This window comes from Bos javanicus, chromosome 3, assembly GCF_032452875.1.
Source record: "Bos javanicus breed banteng chromosome 3, ARS-OSU_banteng_1.0, whole genome shotgun sequence".
Classification (NCBI taxonomy): domain Eukaryota; kingdom Metazoa; phylum Chordata; class Mammalia; order Artiodactyla; family Bovidae; genus Bos; species Bos javanicus.
In genome coordinates, this window is record NC_083870.1 from 106,455,729 (window position 1) to 106,473,319 (window position 17,591).

Below are 17,591 nucleotides of genomic sequence, written 5' to 3' on the forward strand. Positions count from 1 at the left end.
TACAGTAATGTCCCAGGCAGAATCTGTTCCTTGCCTTTACAGAACTAACAGTCTGGAGACAAAGTCAGACAATAGAGGTCAAAACATAATTTCATACTATAATTAGGGCTATGAAGAAAAAGAAGTGGGTGCTAGTTTAAAAAAGAATAATAGGCATATATCTATTTTAGATACGGCTGATATGTTCCCATTTAAGAGAGGAGGTAGTTGAGGTTTTCACACTAGCTAGTTGATGGCAGTCACAGCAGGAGCTTCTGAGCTTGGGGACCTTAGTCCCTTGTCTCCTCCTTCCCTCCGCCCTTTCCCTCTAGAGCCCGAGGGCCGCGCAGGCGCACTGACGGTTGCCATGGGGACAGCTGATCCGGCGCAAGCGCAGACGTCTCCAAGATGGCGGCGGCTGCGGCTGCAAGAGCTGTGTCTGTGGGCCCTGGGCTCCAGAGCCTGCAGCGGACACTACCTCTCGTAGTGATTCTCGGGGCCACGGGCACCGGCAAATCCACCCTGGCTTTACAGCTCGGCCAGCGGCTCGGTGGCGAGATCGTCAGCGCTGACTCTATGCAGGTATGACAGTGCGGCTGTCCCCGGCCTGGGGAACCGGAGACCGCGTGCGGGCCTTTGGCCGAGTGGATATCTTGTCGCTTGGTGGAAATGGGTGAACTCCGAAGCTTGTGGGGCGGAGGAGGCAGAGGAAGGGCCATAATTAGTAGGCGCCCACCATACGCGAGACACCGTGCCAACATCTCATTTACTGCTGACGACTTTACTGTCTGGTGTGTGGGTTCTATTATTTTCCTTTTACGGATGAGGGAGTTCACCTGGTGGAAACGACCACCGCGTTGTCACAAAGCGAATATGTGGAGGCGATGGTATTTGAACCTACAAGGTTGACATATAGATGTCCAATACATACCTTTTGATTGAAAATTATTCCAGAGCTTTTGCTGTTTAGAATTTCCAGCGAAACCAGGATAAATCATTTACCATCTATGATTGTCTACTGAGGGAATGGATCACCGTGGATAGTCTTGAGACCTGGATTCTCCTCCATAATCTGCCATCGGCCTAAATAAGGTGACCTAAATAATTAGGTCGTGATTTGTGCTTCGACTGAGGGTGGGTGACATTTGGGGCAAATCTCTGATGGAAGAATTACAAGTTAAGAGTTTTTACAGACTAAATGAGATGCTTAGTGTGAAATGCCTGCTGCTGAACCTCAGCAAGGAGGGGCAGTCCGTCTCCCCACTGTACCCCATAAACCTCTAGGGCATGGTCTCCACCCTCAGTTCATTTCGGGTGACAACTCGATGGACGTGAATTTGAGTGAACTCCGGGAGTTGGTGATGGACAGGGAGGCCTGGCCTGCTGCGATTCATGGGGTTGCAAAGAGTCAGACTGAGCGTCTGAACTGAACTGACCATCAGCACATATCAGGTGATTGGGATAATTCAACAAATATTTGTTTGCAACCTCTACTTTCTGCTGACTTTGAGAGACAGACTTTAGCTCAAATCCCAGCCTTGCCTTTTCTAAGATATGCAACCTTAGCTTGACGTCTCCATGTCTTTGTTTCTTTTGTAAAATAGGAAGAATAAAATTAGTAACACAATATTATTGCAATGGTTAAACAGATTACATATGTAAAACACTTAATATAATAGGAGGCAGGTAGTAAGTGCTAAAAATATGGTGAAAGTGAAGTCGCTCAGTCGTGTCCGACTCTTTAGGACCCCATGGACTGTAGCCCACCAGGATCCTCCATCCATGGGATTCTCCAGGCAAGAGTACTGGAGTGGGTGCCATGTCCTTCTCCAGGGGATCTTCCCGACCCAGGGATCGAACCCGGGTCTCCCGCATCGTAGGCAGACGCTTTACCATCTGAGCTACCAGGGAAGTCCAAAAATATGGTTGGTGCTATTTTCTGCAAGGCCCTTTTGGAGAGACAAAACTGCAGTCCTTGTCCTCAAGGAGTTTTAGTCCAGCTGAACATGAAACAAAGCAAATTAATACATGTTTGAACTGAGATTTTCATGATGCTTTGCAAGGTACGGGAGTGGGAGGTGGAGAGGAGAGAGACTACAAATTTTAGATCTTACATCCATGGGGAAAGTCTAGCACGTGTGTGGAGAATGCAGCAGGTATGATCCACATTAATCTTACGCTCAGAGGTTTCCTCTGCTTGGTGGAACCTTTTCCCCTCCATAAGTGTGCGTCTTTTACTCTCTTTGTTTAGGTCTTTACTTAGATGTCACCTTATTGAAGCCTTCTCTGACCATCTTCCTTAAAACAACACACTGTTGCTCCCTGTTTCCCCCTCTTCCTCATATACCACACTTGTCAGGAAAGTGTTCTCAATAGAACATCTTAATTTTACATCTGTTTTGAAGTAAGTTGGCGGGTCCTGGCAATAAGGGTTGGTGATTGCTCTGTAATAGCTGTTATCCATTATTCAGAAATGTTTCTTTACTCATATCTGTGTACCACAAGGTTGAGCTTGCTGGAGGTCTTGCTCAAGGTAAAATAGGCCACATCGGTTAGACACTTTGTGTCTTGTACAGTGCTGATGATATGGTAGATCTTTAACATTTGATGAAATATTTGTTGGCCTGTCTTATCAAAATTACACATCTTGATCCATTTAGATTCTTCCTGTGGTTGTAAGTAACTAGAATATGAGAATTAAATTTCTTTCATCCTTGGGATGCCATGAGAATTAATTAATGCATGAAAAACACTTTGACGATAACTGAGCTTTCTGAACTGGCTATGAAAGAGTTAGTCGCTCAGTCGTGATTCTTTGTGACACCGTGAACTGTAGCCCGCCAGGCTCTGTCCAGGAATTCTCCAGGCAAGAATGCTGGAGAGAGTAGCCATCCGCTTCTCCAGGGCATCTTCCTGACCCAGGGATTGAACCCAGATCTCCTGCATTGCAGGCAGATTCTACAGTCTGAGCCACCAAGGAAGATTGTGTTTAATTTTAATTATACCTGGGATATTCATAACATTTCCTCTCATACCCGTTGGAAAACTTTGACCTTTGAGTTTTACTTTTCATTTCAATTAATGAAATAAAGTAGCTCTGCCCCATTCACTGTGGGTATACATAGTTCTTCATTTCTACCATTGCTTACCATGCCCCTGATAGGGTAGTGCTACTATGCTTGCTTTTTTTTTTTTTTCCTCTGCTTGCTTTTTAAGCAATAGAAAGAGATAAGGCTTTTCAGTGACTTGAGGTTGACTCAAAAAATTTTTGGCAAACTTGTAAGCAAGTGATACTGTTTTTTTTTAAAAGTTAACTTATTTTTAGCTGTACTAGGTCTTCATTGCCTCCTGAAGCCTTTCTCTAGGTGCAGCGAGAAGGGGCTACTCTTTGTAATGGTGCACCGGCTTCTCATGGCCGTGGTTTCTCCTGTTGCAGAGCAGAGGCTCTAGGCACTTGGGCTGCGGTAGTGGCAGCAAGCAGTTTCAGTAGTTGTGGTTCGCGGCCCCCAGAGCACACAGTCTAGTTCTGGCACGAGGGCTTGGTAGCTGCGGCTCTCGGGCTTAGTTGCTCTGAGGCATGTGGAATCTTCCTGGACCAGGGATTGAACCCGTCTCCCCTGCATTGGCAGGCAGATCCTTATCCACTGTGCCACCAGGAAAGTCCCAGTGAATGATATTCTTAATGTTGGAGTTAACCAGCTTCTTTTCTAATTTTATTTTTTATTAACCAGTTTCTTGAAAGAACAGTTTCAGTTAAATCCACAGGCAGAATCATAACTTAAATTTGTATAGCACTTTTTATAAAATGCCTCTATATATGCTTTTTTGTCCTCACAGTAACCTTGTAAGGTAGATACAATTATCTTTTCACAGGTCTTACAGTGCGTAGCAGACCCAGAGTTGGACATAGGTCTCTACTTAACACGCTCAGTTCCTTATCTATATGCAAAACTGTCTTCCCTTTTGGATGAGGCAGGAGCTGTGGGAGTCAGTCATTAGAGAGTACTTCTTAACTTGTATGACACTCATCCTTCACACGGAGAAGGCGATGGCACCCCACTCCAGTACTCCTGCGTGGAAAATCCCATGGATGGGGGAGCCTGGTGGGCTGCAGTCCATGGGGTCGCAGAGTCAGACACGACTGAAGTGACTTGGCAGCAGCAGCAGCATCCTTCACAGGAATATGTTACATTTTGGTCAAGATACAAAATGTATTTTAGGATTCATATTGTGAATTGTAGTGTGAGTTCATCATGATACCTCAAGTTGAGTGTTGAACTAAGTGGTGGCCACGTGATGCATTGCTCAGGGGGCTAAAACTTACTGCAGCTGAGACATAATTTAATGTGAATAATTTGATGATACCAAAGGCAGAGAATGTTTACTGGAACAGAGGAGAAACGAAGGGCTTGTAGAGAGCCTAGAACGAGCAGTAAACTTACTTGTTACAAGAGCCACAGAGACTGAAGGGTGACCAAGTGGAAAGTGCGACAATTAGAAAGTTTTTGCAAGTTTCCAGATTGACCTTTTTAAACCAGCATTTGAATTTTAATAATCTCAGAAGTATACCAGTAACTCAGAAAGGATTGTAAAACACTGTCTTAAATCTTAAATTGTCTTGCGCCTCATACTTCTTGTATCTCCTTTTGTCCTACCTTAATTGTTGGGTCATCCCCAAGGCAATCCCAGCAGGGCAGTTTTCATCCAAGGAAAGTACTTGTTTTTGTAAACATTGAAGAAGTTTACACTTTAAGTTTACACTTTAAGTTTACACTTTAAGTTTACACTTAAAGTAAGTGCTTTAAGTATTGAGGTAGCTTCTTTGAGATAAAACCACGGGGTGTTAAGGGTCCTGTGTCTAGGGTGATAATATTGTTACAGAATGTGGTAGATAATGACTTGCTTTTATAGCCAGATAACACCTGAGGCCCTGCCTTGCCTCTCGCCTCTCATTCTTGCGTCAGTGGTTTGTTGAGTAGGAAGTCAGAACTAACTCTCGGAGGAATCACTTGCTTAGGGACTTCTGGGCTCAACTGTGGACTTTTCATGGTAGGTCTGACAAAAGTGAAAAACAACCTTTGTGCTTAATTTTCTGAGTTTTCCGAACTCCAGTTTCACAAATTGTAGAAGCATACATATTCTCAGCTAGCAGTAAAAGTCTGAATTCAAAGGACAGGTAATACAATCCCTGTTTTCCAGGATGGAAACGCTGAGTTGCAGAAAGATTAAAGAGCAGACTAGAGATCACACTACAAGACACTTGCACACCTGGGAATTGGATCTGGATCTTCTAACTCGTGTAGTGTCTGATATATTGCAGGAAGATGATACTGAAGGTCTTTTTTTCAGTCTTTTTCTTGGCATGTAAATTTAAGGTACAATGCTTCGCCTTTAGTGACTGGATGAAACATTGTACTGAGAAATTTGAAGGCACTTGCCAAAAGATGTACAGTGGCTGCCTGGAAATACAGACTGCCAACTATATGCCAAGAGAAAATAAACAAAGTGTTCTATTTGGGTTTATAGAGAGGAAGTATCTCTAATGCCTTATTAGTTCTTCAAGTTCTGTGGAGAAGCAGTAGTCGTACATAGGAGCACAGTTCCCTCGTGTTTGCCTAAACCTCCAAGAGGAGAAGCAGTTATTTTTGGCAGTCTGACTAGTAAGCAGGCTATGTGTCATCTAATAAACGTGGACTTCTGCGTTCTTTGTCTGCTTTGGGACATAATTTAGGAGCAGTGTTTTTTTTTTTTTTTTTTAAACCAAAGGACTGCTTGTCTGATAGTGCTCAAGGGAGATCTGGCTTTCATGGGGGAGGGATATGAAAGAAGAGATGGGATAGTGGGTTACAGTGGCTTACTAGGACATGAAAATGAAAGCTACAAAAACCTGTTAACCGAGAGGAATGAGGGCTGTCCAGAGTCCCCTTGCCACAACTGACAGAGGCAGTCTTTTAAAGGACTAAGCATGAGAGTGGACCAGAGGAAATACCCAAAATTTTGGGTATTTAAAAAATATATCATCTAAAAAAAATGTGTGTGTGTGTATATGTATGTATGTGTGTATATATATATATATATATATTCATTTCTAGGTCCCTGGGTTCACCTCCATTGTGAATGAATTTGGTTTTCCTTTGGCTACCTTATTAAGCATGGGTGGGCTGTACACATATATTTAGTTTTTTTTGCAGCTGTGGGAAGAACTTTAGAGTTAAATCTGCCGTGTTATATAAGGAAAGAGAAGTGGCTACCGGCTAAATGGGAAGACATAAGACAGCACATGTGGGTTGCAGTTTCAGATTTGTGAGGATGAGGTGCTGCTCTGATGTTTCAGTGCTGGGGGCTGGGTGCTGAAACACCTTACTTCACGAAGGAGTATTTATATGGGGGTGTCAGTTATTTGGGGTACACAAGAACTCACCTGTGCGCTCTGTATGTGCTCTAGTACGGCTTAACCGAATTGGTTGTGGTTTCTTATGTAGTTTGTTGGGTTCTTTAGAGAATTTGAATCAGACCAGGTTCCCTTTTTCAGTTTACCCAGAGCTTCTGAGCTGGAACTTCGCCACTGCTCCTTCCTCATAGCAGCCAGAGTTCAAGCTCTTACCACTGTGCTGTGAATAATAATTATACCGAAAATGATAACAATAAAAAAATATATGTCATGCAGTGTTTTAAAAGTTTGTCTTGTATTATCTCATTTAATATGCTCACCGCAGCCTTAGGTGGTAGACACTATTGTTATCTCACCCCTAAAAATTACTTCTTGAACCCTCACGTCGGTGCTATTCTGTGCTTTTTTCTCCATCTCTTCCTATTTGTTTATCCATTCATCTTCAGCCCATTCTTTTCCCATATACCACTGTATACATTTTAGCAGGCAGAGAAGGAAAAAGAATATTCCTGATGAAAGAACAGCATGAGCAAAGTAAAGGAAGGGTGAAAATGCCTGGTATGTTTCCAAGGCATGGCCAGCAACTGTCATTGGCATAGACACTGGAAGGATAGTAGTCAGAGGTGAAACTAAAAATATAGACCCTGAGGCCCTTGAGAGGCATGCCAGGGGGTTTGGGGTTTTAAACGTGGGAATGATAGGAAATATTTCAGAAGGTAACTCTAAGGCTGGGTGGAGAATGGGTTAGAGAGGGATAAACAGTTTAGGATTCTGTTACATTAGCCTGGGTGAGAGGGGCTGGAGTTGACTTGTGGCTGGGAAAAGGGTTCATCATTTTGATGTTTTGGAGACAGAACCAATAGGGTTTTGGTTACTGAACTGGAAGCATTGTAAGGAAAAAAGATGGAGAACAAAGCCTTTTTGTGTTTGGAAAAAACAAAACATGCTTGTTTAAAAAAATCCAAATAATATACAAAAGTTCCAAGGAAATATCACCATAATCTTAGTGTCCAAAGATAAACCATTTCGACATTTTGGTGCACATCCTTCTAGACCTTTTGTTTGTGTGTTCATACACGTATGTATATGTGTTTTTTCCAATTTACAAAAATTATAAAATACATGTAACAAAATTTATCATCTTAACCATTTTTAACTATACAATTCTGTGGTGTTAAGTGCATTCATGGTGTTGTATACCCACTCTCCATTTCCATAACTCTTTTCATCTTGCAAAACTGAAACTATAAACAAGGCCCTGCTATATAGCACAGAGAACTATATTCAATATCTGATTATAAACCATAATGGAAAAGAATATAAAAAAAGAATGTGTGTATATATATAACTGAAACCCTTTGCTATACATCATAAATAAACGCAACATTGTAAATCAACTATACTTCAATAAAAAACAATGATTAAAAAATAAAGAAAATTAGATATTTCAAATTAAAAAAAATCTAAAACTCTGTACTCATTAAGTAAATCCTCCCAGCCTTGGCAACCACCATCCTGAACTACTGTTCAGTTCAGTCGCTCAGTCGTGTCCGACTCTTTGCGACCCCATGAACCGCAGCACGCCAAGGCCTCCCTGTCCATCACCATCTCCTGGAGTTCACTCAAACTCACGTCCATCGAGTTGGTGATGCCATCCAGCCATCTCATCCTCTATCCTCCCCTTCTCCTCCTGCCCCCAATCCCTCCCAGCATCAGAGTCTTTTCCAGTGAGTCAACTCTTCGTATGAGGTGGCCAAAGTATTGGAGTTTCAGCTTCAGCATCATTCCTCCAGTGAACACCCAGGACTGATCTCCTTTGGGATGGACTGGTTGGGTCTCCTTGCAGTCCAAGGGACTCTCAAGAGTCTTCTCCAACACCACAGTTCAAAAGCATCAATTCTTCGGTGCTCAGCTTTCTTCACAGTCCAACTCTCACATCCATACATGACCACTGGAAAAACCATAGCCTTGACTAGACGGACCTTTGTTGGCAAAGTAACGTCTCTGCTTTTGAACATGCTATCTAGGTTGGTCATAACTTTTCTTCCAAGGAGTAAGCGTCTTTTAGTTTCATGGCTGCAGTCACCATCTGCAGTGATTTTGGAGCCCAGAAAAATGAAGTCTGACACTGTTTCCACTGTTCCCCATCTATTTCCCATGAAGTGACTGGACCAGGTGCCATGATCTTTGTTTTCTGAATGTTGAGCTTTAAGCCAACTTTTTCACTCTCCTCTTTCACTTTCATCAAGAGGCTTTTGAGTTCCTCTTCACTTTCTGCCATAAGGGTGGTGTCATCTGCATATCTGAGGTTATTGATGACTACTGTTACATAACTTATATAAGTGGAATCATATGATATTTGTCTTTTTTGTGACTTGCTTATTTCACTTAGCCTAACCTCAGGTTCATTCATGTGATTCTTTTTAATATAAGTTGACTCATACATTTCATGCTGCTCTGTATTTTGCCCACCCCCCCCCCACCCTTAACAATGTGTTACAGTTTTCTTTATGTGTTAATGTATATAACTTTGTATCAGTGGTCTCAATCTGGGGAAATTTACCCTCCCACCCCTACCCCAGGGGACACTTGACAATCTCTGGAGACATTTTCGGTTATAACAAATGAAAAGGTGGGTTCCTGGCATCTAGTGGGCAGAAGCCAGGAATGCTGTAGAACATCCTACCATACTTAAAACAGCTCCTCCCAAAAAGGGTTTACCTGGCCCCAAATGTCAATATAGTGTACTGAGGTTGAGAAACCCTGTTCTACATTATTGTTAGCTTTTAAATTTTGAAGTAACTATAGATTTACACAGGGATGTCAAAGATAGCCCATGTCCAACTCTTTGCGATCCCATGGACTGGAGCACACCAAGCTTCCCTGTCCATCACCATCTTCCGGAGCTTGCTCAAACTCATGTCCATTGAGTCAGTGATGCCATCCAACCTTCTCCTCTATAATCCCCTTCTCCTCCTGCCTTCAGTCTTTCCCAGCATCAGGGTCTTTTCTAATGAGTCGGCTCTTCGCATCACATGGCCAAAGTACTGGGGCTTCAGGTTCAGCATTAGTCCTATCAGTGAATGTTCAGGCTTGATTTCCTTCAGGATGGACTGGTTGGATCTCCTTGCAGTCCAAAGGACTCCTAAGAGTCTTCTTCAACACCACAGTTCAAAAGCATCAATTCTTCAGTGCTCAGCCTTCTTTATGGTCCAACTCTCACATCCATACATGACTTGTAAAAACCATAGCTTTGACTATATGGACCTTTGTTGGTAAGTAATGTCTCTGCTTTTTAATATGCTGTCTAGGTTGGTCATAGCTTTTCTGCCAAGGAGCAAGCATCTTTTAATCTCATGGCTGCAGTCACCATCTGCAGTGATTTTGGAGCCCCTTAAAATAAAGTCTGTCACTTTCCGTTGTTTTCACATTTATTTGCCATGAAGTGATGGGACTGGATGCCATGATCTGTGTTTTTTGAATGTTGGGTTTTAAGCCAGCTTTTTCACTCTCTTCTTTCACCTTCGTCAACAGGTTCTTTAGTTCCTCTTTGCTTTCTGCCATAATCCTGTACTGAGTTATTTATTTTACTGTTCAGACTGTTTCAGCTTTGATTATTGGGTGCTCTTTCATGTTGATGCTAGCATCCTTTGGCATGGCCTGTATTTGTTTGTTTAGCACTTTCTTACTTTCTGGCACTGCAAGATGCTTTCATCTTACGTTTGTCCTGTTTCAGTTCTAGAATCAGCCATTTTTCCGAGGAGCCTTGGTTCCTTTTACTGGTGAGTGGTATTCAGATACAAAGTACTGGGTGCTAATTGTGCTTGTTGCTACTAGGATATCATTGCTTCTAGTCCCTTCAGTGGGAAAAGCTAGGCAACATATGTACATACACTAATTCATGCATACCCAAATATCTATGTTTATTTCTGTATCTATCTATGTAGATGTTAAAATAAACTTGAGTTTATACTGATATCTCTGACTCTTTTCCACCACAGGTTTTATTCTGATCTTTCCTTCTTGTTATTTGTGACTTCTTCCTCAGAGTAATAAACCTGGCTCTCCTTGTTTACAAATATTTTATTTTTTTGTACAACCTGTAAAATAGTTTAGTTAATCCTGTGAGAAACAAATTTACCAACTAGAGTATAATGTGTGTGTATAGTTCATTTTGCCGTTTTAGCCATATAGTATCTAGCCATAACATTGTTTTTCAAAGTTATTTAGGTCAACTCCCCTCCTCCCCCTTCAGTGAGATTATGTGATACATCTGTAATATAATTAGATTCATTTATTGCAGACTGCACTCTGTCCTGGTTCCTCAGTCATTCTGGTTAGTATTATTTTTAAGTTTGCATATGGTAGAGTACATTCATTTTTGTGTGCAGTTCTTTGGGTTTTGCAAATGGAGAGAGTCGGGTGTCTGCCATCAGATATGCTGAGCCGCTTTGTTCACTAAAAATGGCCTGTGTGTCCTCTTTGTGGTTACCTCCTCTACCTACACCGATTTTTGGCAGCCACTGATCTGTTTTCCACCTGTGTTTTGCCTTTCTAGAAGGTCATATATGTGGAGTCATACAGTACTCAACCTTTGGGGTCTGACCTTTTTTTTTTTTTTGGCCATGTGGTAGCATGTGGGATCTCAGTTTCCCAAACAGGGGTCAAACCCAGGCCCTCTGCAGTGGAAGTGTAGAGTCTTAACCACTGGCCCACCAGGGAAGTCCATGGTCTGACTTTTTTCACTTAGCAAAATACGTTTAAAATTCTTCCGTGTAGTTACATGAGTCTGTTTCTCTTTATTGTTCAGTATTATTCCATTGTACATTATGTGTCCTTTCATCTATGAAACGCCATCTGAATTTCCAGTTTAGAGAAAGCTATTATAAACATAGGTAATGATTTAACTTTACAGGACTGGTTAACTAAGAAAATAGTTTCCTAAAATAGTTTAGGAAACTACTAACTGTTTTTCAAAATGACTACCATTTTGTATTTCTACCAGCAGTGAATGAAAATTTTTGTTTCTTTGCATTCTTTCGGCATTTGGTATTGTTGTTGTCGCTTTTAATTTTAACAGTTCCAAGAGGCGTGTACTGGAATCTCATTGTGGTTAATTCAAATTCCCCTAAAGGTTAATGATGTTGAACATCTTTTCATGTTTATTTGCTCTCTCCGTATATCTTTGGTGAAATATCTGTCTGATCTCTTTTTGGGAGGGGCTGTCTTATTGTTGAATTTTAGGAGGTTTTTAAAAAATGTATTTTGAGTACAAATCCTTTATATAGAATGGTATTTGCAAATATTTTCTTCTAGTCTGTATCTTATTTTTAAATTCTTTTCAGTGTCTTTCACAGAACAGTTTTACATCTTCATTAAGTCTAGTGCATCTGTTTTTTCTTCTGTGGATTGTGTCTTTGGTGTCATATATTAAAAACTCACTGCAGGGAGTTCTTGGCAATTCAGTGGTTAGGACTTGGTGCTTTCACTGCCATGGCTCCAGGTTCAGTCCCTGGTCTGTGAACTGAGATCACATAAGCAGGGGACCCGACCAAAAAGAAAAAAAAGCAAGACAAAAAAACAAAACACTAACGCATTGCCAACTCATAGACATGCTAATTTTTCTCCTATTCTTTAAAAAAGAAGTTTATGTATACAACACACACACACACATATATATATATACACACACAAACACACGTGAGTTTTATAGCTTTTCATTTTACATTTAGACCTGTGATTTACTTTGAATTTTATATAGGGTTCTGAGATATGTATGGGTGTCCAGTTGAACCAGATCTGGTATTGAAAGACGATTCTTTCTCCGTTGAATTGCCTTTGCACCTTTGTCAAAGACCAGTTGACTGTTTTTGTGAGTCTACTTCTGGGGCCTCTGTTCTGTTCCATTGATCTGTTTGTCTATTCTTTTGCCAGTATCACTTTGTCTTTAGTTACTGTACCTTTATAATAGGTCGTGAGATTAGATAATGTAAGCTGTACTACTTTCTACATTATTGTTTTTGATCTCTGTGTAGTATTCCATTTCATAGGTGTATCATAATTTACTTAACCATGTTTCTTCTGAAGGACATTTAATAAGTTTAATTTTGGGTTTGTTTGTGTTTTTTGCTTAATAAATGATGCTGAGACGAACATCTTTGCACACACATCTCTTCCTATTTGTGTAATTCTCTCTCAGGGTAAATTTCTGGAACGGGATTGCCAGATGGGAGGGTGGGTGCACATGTTACTTTCTTCCAGTTTTCTAAGAGCTTTATTAGAGGAGGTACTTAAATTTTTCTTATTGAGGTTAAATTAATGTAATATTAACTATTTTAAAATGAAAAATTCAGGGACTTTTCCTGGTGGTCCAGTGGTTAAGACACCACACTTCCACTGCAGAGGACACTGGTTTGATCCCAGGTTGGGGAACTAAGGTCCTGCATGCCTTGAGGTGCAGCCAAAAAAAAAATAATAATAATTTATTGGCACTTAATACATTCACAGTGTACCTCTATCTAGTTCTGAAACATTTCCATCACCCTGAAAGAAAACCCCATAACCATTAAGTCATTACTTTTGAGTTTCCCTTTCCCCCAGCACCGGGGAGCCACCAGTCTGCTTTTAGTTCCCAGATAGATTGTATCTAGGAACAGATGGATTTTATCTAGGAGCAGATAGATTTTACCTGTTTTGGATATTTTGTATAAATGGGATATATAACACATGACCCTGTCTGACTGCTTTCACTTACACTGATTGTAGCATGTGTTGGTGCTTCATTTCTTTTTATGGTTGAATAGATATCCCAGTGTATGGATAGATCACAGTTTATCCGTCTACTGATGGACTTTAGCACCTTGAGGCTCTTGTGAATAGTGCTGCTGTGAACATAGGTTTACATGTTATTTGAGTATCTGTTTTAAATTATTTGGGAATATACCTAGGATTGGAGTACAATTGCTGGGTTATGTGGTAATTCTGTAGCTTTTTGAGGAATTGCCAAACTGTTTTACACAGTGGCTATATCATTTTGCATTCCCACTATCAATGTATGAAGGCAGCAGTTTCTCCACGTCTTCTCCAACACTGACCTTAAAAAAGATGGTGGCCACCCTAGTGGATCGAAAAGTAGTATCTCACTGTGGTTTGGGTTTCCACTTCCCTAGTGACTGTTGGACATCTTTTCGTGTGTTCGTAGGCTATTCATGTATCGTCTTTGGAGAAATGTCTGTTCAGGTCCTTTGCTCATTTTTAAATTGGGTCTGTTGTTTTTTGTTTGAGTTGCACACATTACATTTTTTTCTCTTGTTATCAGTTTTTAAAAATTTTTAATTGGAGCATAATTGCTTTACAGTATTGTGTTGGCTTTTGCCATTTTTGCCACACACAACGTAAATCAGCCGTGAGTATACACACATTGCCAGACTGCTTTCAGTAAAGTTTACCTGTGGTATGTCTGTTTCCCCTAACCCTTGCAGTTCTGTGTTATCCACCTTTTTCATGGTTGTCAGTCTGGTGGACAACAAATAGGTTTTATTTAAATTTCATTTTGAGATAAATTGTCTTTTCAAGGGTGCCTTGCCCATTTGTCTGTTTCTTTTTTGAATTTCCTGTTCAATATCTCTTGTGCTTACTTCTATATAGCGGTTTTCATTTTTGTGTTTATTGATTTGTTCAGTCTCATGAATTGAAAATATTTTTTCAGTTGGTCATTTGTCTTTTGACTTTTATGATTTTTTTTGTATATGAAGGCTTTTAATTTGTATATTCTTGTACACTTTTTAGGAGTACAAGTGAGCTTTAACATTCTTTTAGAAAGAGTTCATGACTGAAGTTGATAATCCATTGAGCTGTTGGAATTTACAGATGTAAATAAAAGATGTTGATTCTCTAGTGTAAATGAAAATACATCCAGGGCCTCCTTGCCTTCACTCTGCCTGTTACTCTCGTCTTGGAGTCTCATGTAGATGATCCTGCATTGTCCAGGCTTACTTAGGTCTGCATACCTTTGGTTAGCTACTTTCCTTTCTCTCTCTCTTTTTTCCACATCTTGCTGCCTAGCACAATACTTGGAACAGTGGTTGTCACCTTCAGCTGTTCTTTGAAATCACCCAGAGAGCATTAAAAAAATGCTGATGCATGGGCTTATGGTAGTCAGTAAATACTGTTGATTCAGATTACGTGATTGCCTAACTTTTCAGGAGCCAGTATTCTCTCCTGACTTACAGTCCTGGTTTTTACTCTGAGGTCTTCATTGGCTCATTTATTTTACCCTGGTTGTTGTTGTTCAGTTGCTAAGTCGTGTGTGACTCTTTGTGACCCCATGGAATGTAGCCTGCCAGATTCCTCTTTCCTTGGGATTTCCCAGGCAAGAATACTGAAGTGGGTTGCCATTTCCTTTTCCAGGGGATCCTCCCAGACCAGAGATTGAACCCCAGTCTCCTGCATTGTTGGCAGGCAGATTCTTTACCACTGAGTCATCAGGGAAGCCCATTTAGCCTGGTAGGCAGTTTTATTTACTGGGAAAACTGGGTTTTAGTCCCAGCTTTGTCACTAACCACTGTATATATAACCTTGGAAAGTTCCTACTGCTCTCTAGGCTTTAATTTCCTCTTGGCTGTGTTAGGGAGGGGAAACTGATCGGATCAGATCAGGGATCGGCAAACTGTTTAAGTCCAGATAGTAAATATTTTATGCTTTGTGGGCCATACAGTATCTATTTGTCACAGTGTCTGAAACCCCTTTCAGCTCTGGTGCTCTGCAGTTCTGTTCTTTCAAACCCTAGTCAGGGATCTCACCACAAAAAGCCAAGGAAAATATAGATACCGAGTATTGTGTGTGCTGCTTACCATCTGTCTGGCACAGTTCTAAACACTTTGCATGTATTAACTCTATTCCTCAGAATAACCCAGCAAGGAGTGTAGGTGCTGTTTTTATCCCCATTTTACAGAGGCAAACTTGAGGCAAAGAGAAATTAGAGACTAAACCTGCCACATGAAGGCTACCACTGGGTGGTAGAGCCAGGTTTGAACCTGGATTTTCTGGATCCAGTGTGCTACGCTCATCTCCCTGCCTTAGACATACACCTCCAAATAATGGAGCACCTCAGCTATTATTCTCCATCCTTAGAAGAAGTATCAGTGAAGCCGTCAAGAGTGGGCCAAACTTGAGGCTGTAAAGATGACCACAGAATAGAAGCTTTATCATTAACTCTGTTTTCTTCTCTTAAACCAGCCCTTTTGTTTCTGTCTTAGCACTATATTCATATGGCATTGTCTGTGTGTCTATTTCTAGCTTTCTGTCACACTTACTCTTTCTTTCTTTACTTTGGGCTGTGCTGGGTCTTTGTTGCCTCCTCCAGTTGCGGTGAGTGGCACTGCTCTCTCTGGTTGCGGTGCGCAGGCTTCTCTTTGGAGCGGCTTCTCTTGTTGCGGAGCACGGGCTTGAGGTGTGCGGTCTTCAGTGGTTGCGGCACGCAGGCTCTAGAACTCGGGCTCGGTGGTTTTGGTGCACGGGCTTAGCTGCTCCACAGCGTGTGGCTCATCTTCCCGGATCAGGGATCGAACAGGTGTTCCCTGCATTGCTAGGTGGATTCCAACCGCTGGACTCCCAGGGAGGCCCTATCATGTTTCCTCTTGAAAACTTTGAAGGGGTTCAGTGTATGGTAACTGTTTTCTCCTCAGCTTCTCAAATTTAATTTCACCTCAGTAGAAATTCATTACTTCAGGCAAGCAAACAGACTAGGGTCAAATGAGGATAAAAAGTCTACTGATAAGAGGCAGCAGAGGGGACTTCCCTGGCAGTCTGGTGCTTAAGACTGTGCTTCCGCTGCAGTTTGATCTCTGGTTGAGGAACTAAGATCGTGCATGCCATGTGTCATGGTCCGCTCCGCCACCGCCCCCCCCCCCCCCCCCGCAAAAGGCAGCAGAAACTGCTTGGGTTATAGGCAAAGCACCCTGCTTTAGTCCTACCTCCCCTGCTGTCAGTTATGTGGCCAGGGTTGCTCTCTGAGCCTCGTATTCTCAGTATAAAAGTTCAGGTGATTAGACTGGTTATGTTATGTCTGAATTTCCTTATATCCATGCTTCATCAGTGTTTGCAGGTGGACTTCTAAGCACCCACTGCAAAGGCTCTGCATTGCAAAATTTCTCATATTTTCACTTAAAATATGTGCTAATTTTGCATTCTCTGTTCTGATCTCTCTGTACTTATTAGATGTCAAAATGTTTCAGATGCTTGTTGCCACCAAGTAAGATTGATTAGACATTGTATTAAAAAGCAGAGATAGCACTTTGCCGACAAAGGTCTATATAGTCAGAGCTATGGTTTTTCTAGTAGTCATGTATGGATGTGAGAATTAGACCATAAAGAAGGCTGAGCACCAAAGAATTGGTCCTTTTGAACTGTGGTGTTGGAAAAGACTCTTGAGAGGCCCTTGGACTGCAAGGAGATCAAACCAGTCAATCCTGAAGGAAATCAGGCCTGAATATTCATTGGAAGGACTGATGCTGAAGCTGAAGCTTCAATACTTTGGCCATGTGATGCAAAGAGCCGACTCATTGGAAAAGAACCTTATGCTGGGAAAGATTGAGGGCAAAAGGAGAAAGGGGGCAGCAGAGGATGAGATGGTTGGATGGCATCACTGATTCAATGGACATGAGTTTGAGCAAGCTCTGGGAGATAGTGAAGGACAGGGAAGCCTGGCGTGTTGCAGTTCATGGGGTCTCAAAGATTCAGACACGACTTAGTGACTGAATAACAACAACAACAACAACAACAACAACAAAGATAGATTTGCTGAAAGAATACATCACATACATATTATGTGTGCACTTTTAATTTGATAATCATGGTGATTCTAGTCCCTTTTTCTTTGAAGAGAGATCTCTATAGGAAAGTAAAAGCCATCCGTGGCACTATAAATTTCAAACCACTTCTATTACCAGACTGACTAAACATGTCAAGGTACTGGTTCTCCCACTTTCGAGGCATCTTAATCTGTCTGATTTATTCAGCATGTCTGCAGTTGGATCTCTGCTAAACAAAGCTAAAAGAAGTAGTTGCCTGCCGTGATGTTCTGCAGCTAATTCATTGTTTCTAATCTAGTAAAGTGTAAGTTATTTTAAAAGTTATCATTTTATTAAGAAAGAAAAGTTAGCCAAGAGACTGACCTTTTGTCTACTCTTCAACATCTCTTCAGCTGAATAACCAAATTCAA

At 41.3% G+C, this 17,591-nt stretch overlaps 1 protein-coding gene across 1 annotated transcript in view; it reads left to right on the top strand.

The window, feature by feature from the left end:
• Window positions 1–349: 349 nt before the first annotated feature.
• TRIT1 (tRNA isopentenyltransferase 1) overlaps window positions 350–17,591 on the top strand; it is a 44,955-nt gene continuing 27,713 nt past the window's right edge. The window contains exon 1 of the mRNA XM_061412415.1: window positions 350–561. Within this exon, the coding sequence (XP_061268399.1) occupies window positions 388–561 (174 nt within the window). The 5' untranslated portion in view covers window positions 350–387. The remainder of the gene's footprint in view (window positions 562–17,591) is intronic.